The 1411-nt window shown below is 50.2% G+C and overlaps 1 protein-coding gene across 1 annotated transcript; it reads right to left on the minus strand.

Annotated features, from left to right (window-relative positions):
- Positions 1-252: 252 nt before the first annotated feature.
- On the minus strand, positions 253-1143 carry LOC112112470 (syntaxin-3-like). Its single transcript, XM_024208397.2, has one exon. It carries the CDS (start codon positions 1141-1143, stop codon positions 253-255), a length of 891 nt encoding a protein of 296 aa, XP_024064165.2.
- Between the last annotated feature and the right edge of the window lie 268 nt (positions 1144-1411).

A 1411-nucleotide genomic window follows, 5' to 3' on the forward strand; every position in this document is an offset into this window, starting at 1 on the left:
GAAGATAGAACATGCCATCATCAAAGAATAGTGGAAACATGAGCTTGATTGCTAGTGTCCTATCGAAATACTCAGTAAAATCCTTCTTCATATGAAAGACCCAATAAAACCTGCCTTCAAATCCATCCAAATCATGGGAGACTCCCTTCCAATGAGTCTGCGGGGCTAATCCATGCTCACTGCCCTCAAAGAGCCCGGCTGGTCCATGTAAGGTAGCCAGCCCCTTCTCTTGCGGAATCTGTGTCCGTCTCACTACACTGTGCCAGCTACGCATGATAAGCACGTACAACAGGCACAGAGGCCCAGCACCGCTGACAGTGCTGCCGAGATCCGCGACTGGCGCTCGTACTTCAGGGCTTTCTTCACCTCCTCGTTGGACTGGGACACGTAATCAAGCGTATGCAGGACGTTGTACTCAATGTTGTTGATGACCTCGTGCTGCTCTGAAACCAGCACTTCCAAGTGCAGGAAGAGCGAGTGCAGCTCACTGATCTGGGCCTCTAGGTCCAGCAGCTGTTGGTGGCGTACTTGGGCCATGGCCAAGTGCTGCTTGGCCTTGAGCACTTCCAGGTCCTGGCCCACAATCCGAGGAGCCACAGGGCTTTCCACTAGCTGATTAATGTCCTCTTCACATAGGCTTAAGCCCGCCAGCTCGGTTTGCCTTATGATCTGCTCCTTCAACTTCTCCACGTACTCCATCTCCTTGGCATAATGGTGAGTGATGATGTCTCGGTACCGGCTGATTAGGACGGAGAACTGGCTCTGGTGGATGCGGTATCCCGCCAGCCACTGTTTGCTGTCTCGGGCCAGTGTGTCTTGAATCCCAGAGAGCTGAGGCTGGATGACTTTAGCCTGACTAGTGAAGGAGGCTTTAATGTTACTTAGCTCTTTCTTTTCTTCATAAACGCTCTCCTCGGTGGTGCAGCACAGCACCCGCTGCTGCTTCTTGTGGATGCTCTCTGATAACTCCTCCAGTTTACTCAGGCCCAGCGAGATCTCTGACACTTCCTGGAATATCTTGCTCATGGGATTGGTCTCATCCTCCTTGAAAACAGGGTTATCAAATGAGAGAGTATCATCAATATCCAAAGAGTCCTCATCTTCATTAACTCGGATCCTCAATTCCTCCAGTCTGTCCTTCATCTTCAGCTCCAGCTGCTGGCAACATCTGTGGCAGAGGGACACAAAATGCACACATCAGCTTTGTAAAGAAGTCAGAGAGAGTTAGGATCTTTTGCGTCAGTGGAGCTGTTAAAATCTTCCCTCCCAGAGCTAGAGCAAATATTGACCAAGGCAATAGGCTTACCCAGAGTTTACTCTGCATCACGTGGCTAACTAATACCGGCTAGGTTAGATTGCATGCCAAAAGTGGGCGGAACGCTTCATTGCTATACAGAAACTGCAGGAACCA

Source organism: Terrapene carolina, unplaced genomic scaffold (genome assembly GCF_002925995.2).
Source record: "Terrapene carolina triunguis isolate 2854851 unplaced genomic scaffold, T_m_triunguis-2.0 Scaffold131, whole genome shotgun sequence".
In the NCBI taxonomy this organism is placed as follows: domain Eukaryota; kingdom Metazoa; phylum Chordata; order Testudines; family Emydidae; genus Terrapene; species Terrapene triunguis.

Excerpts from the sequence above, each read along its gene's own strand:
- LOC112112470 (XM_024208397.2), bottom strand. The coding sequence starts at position 1,143 with ATGAAGGACAGACTGGAGGAATTGAGGATCCGAGTTAATGAAGATGAG.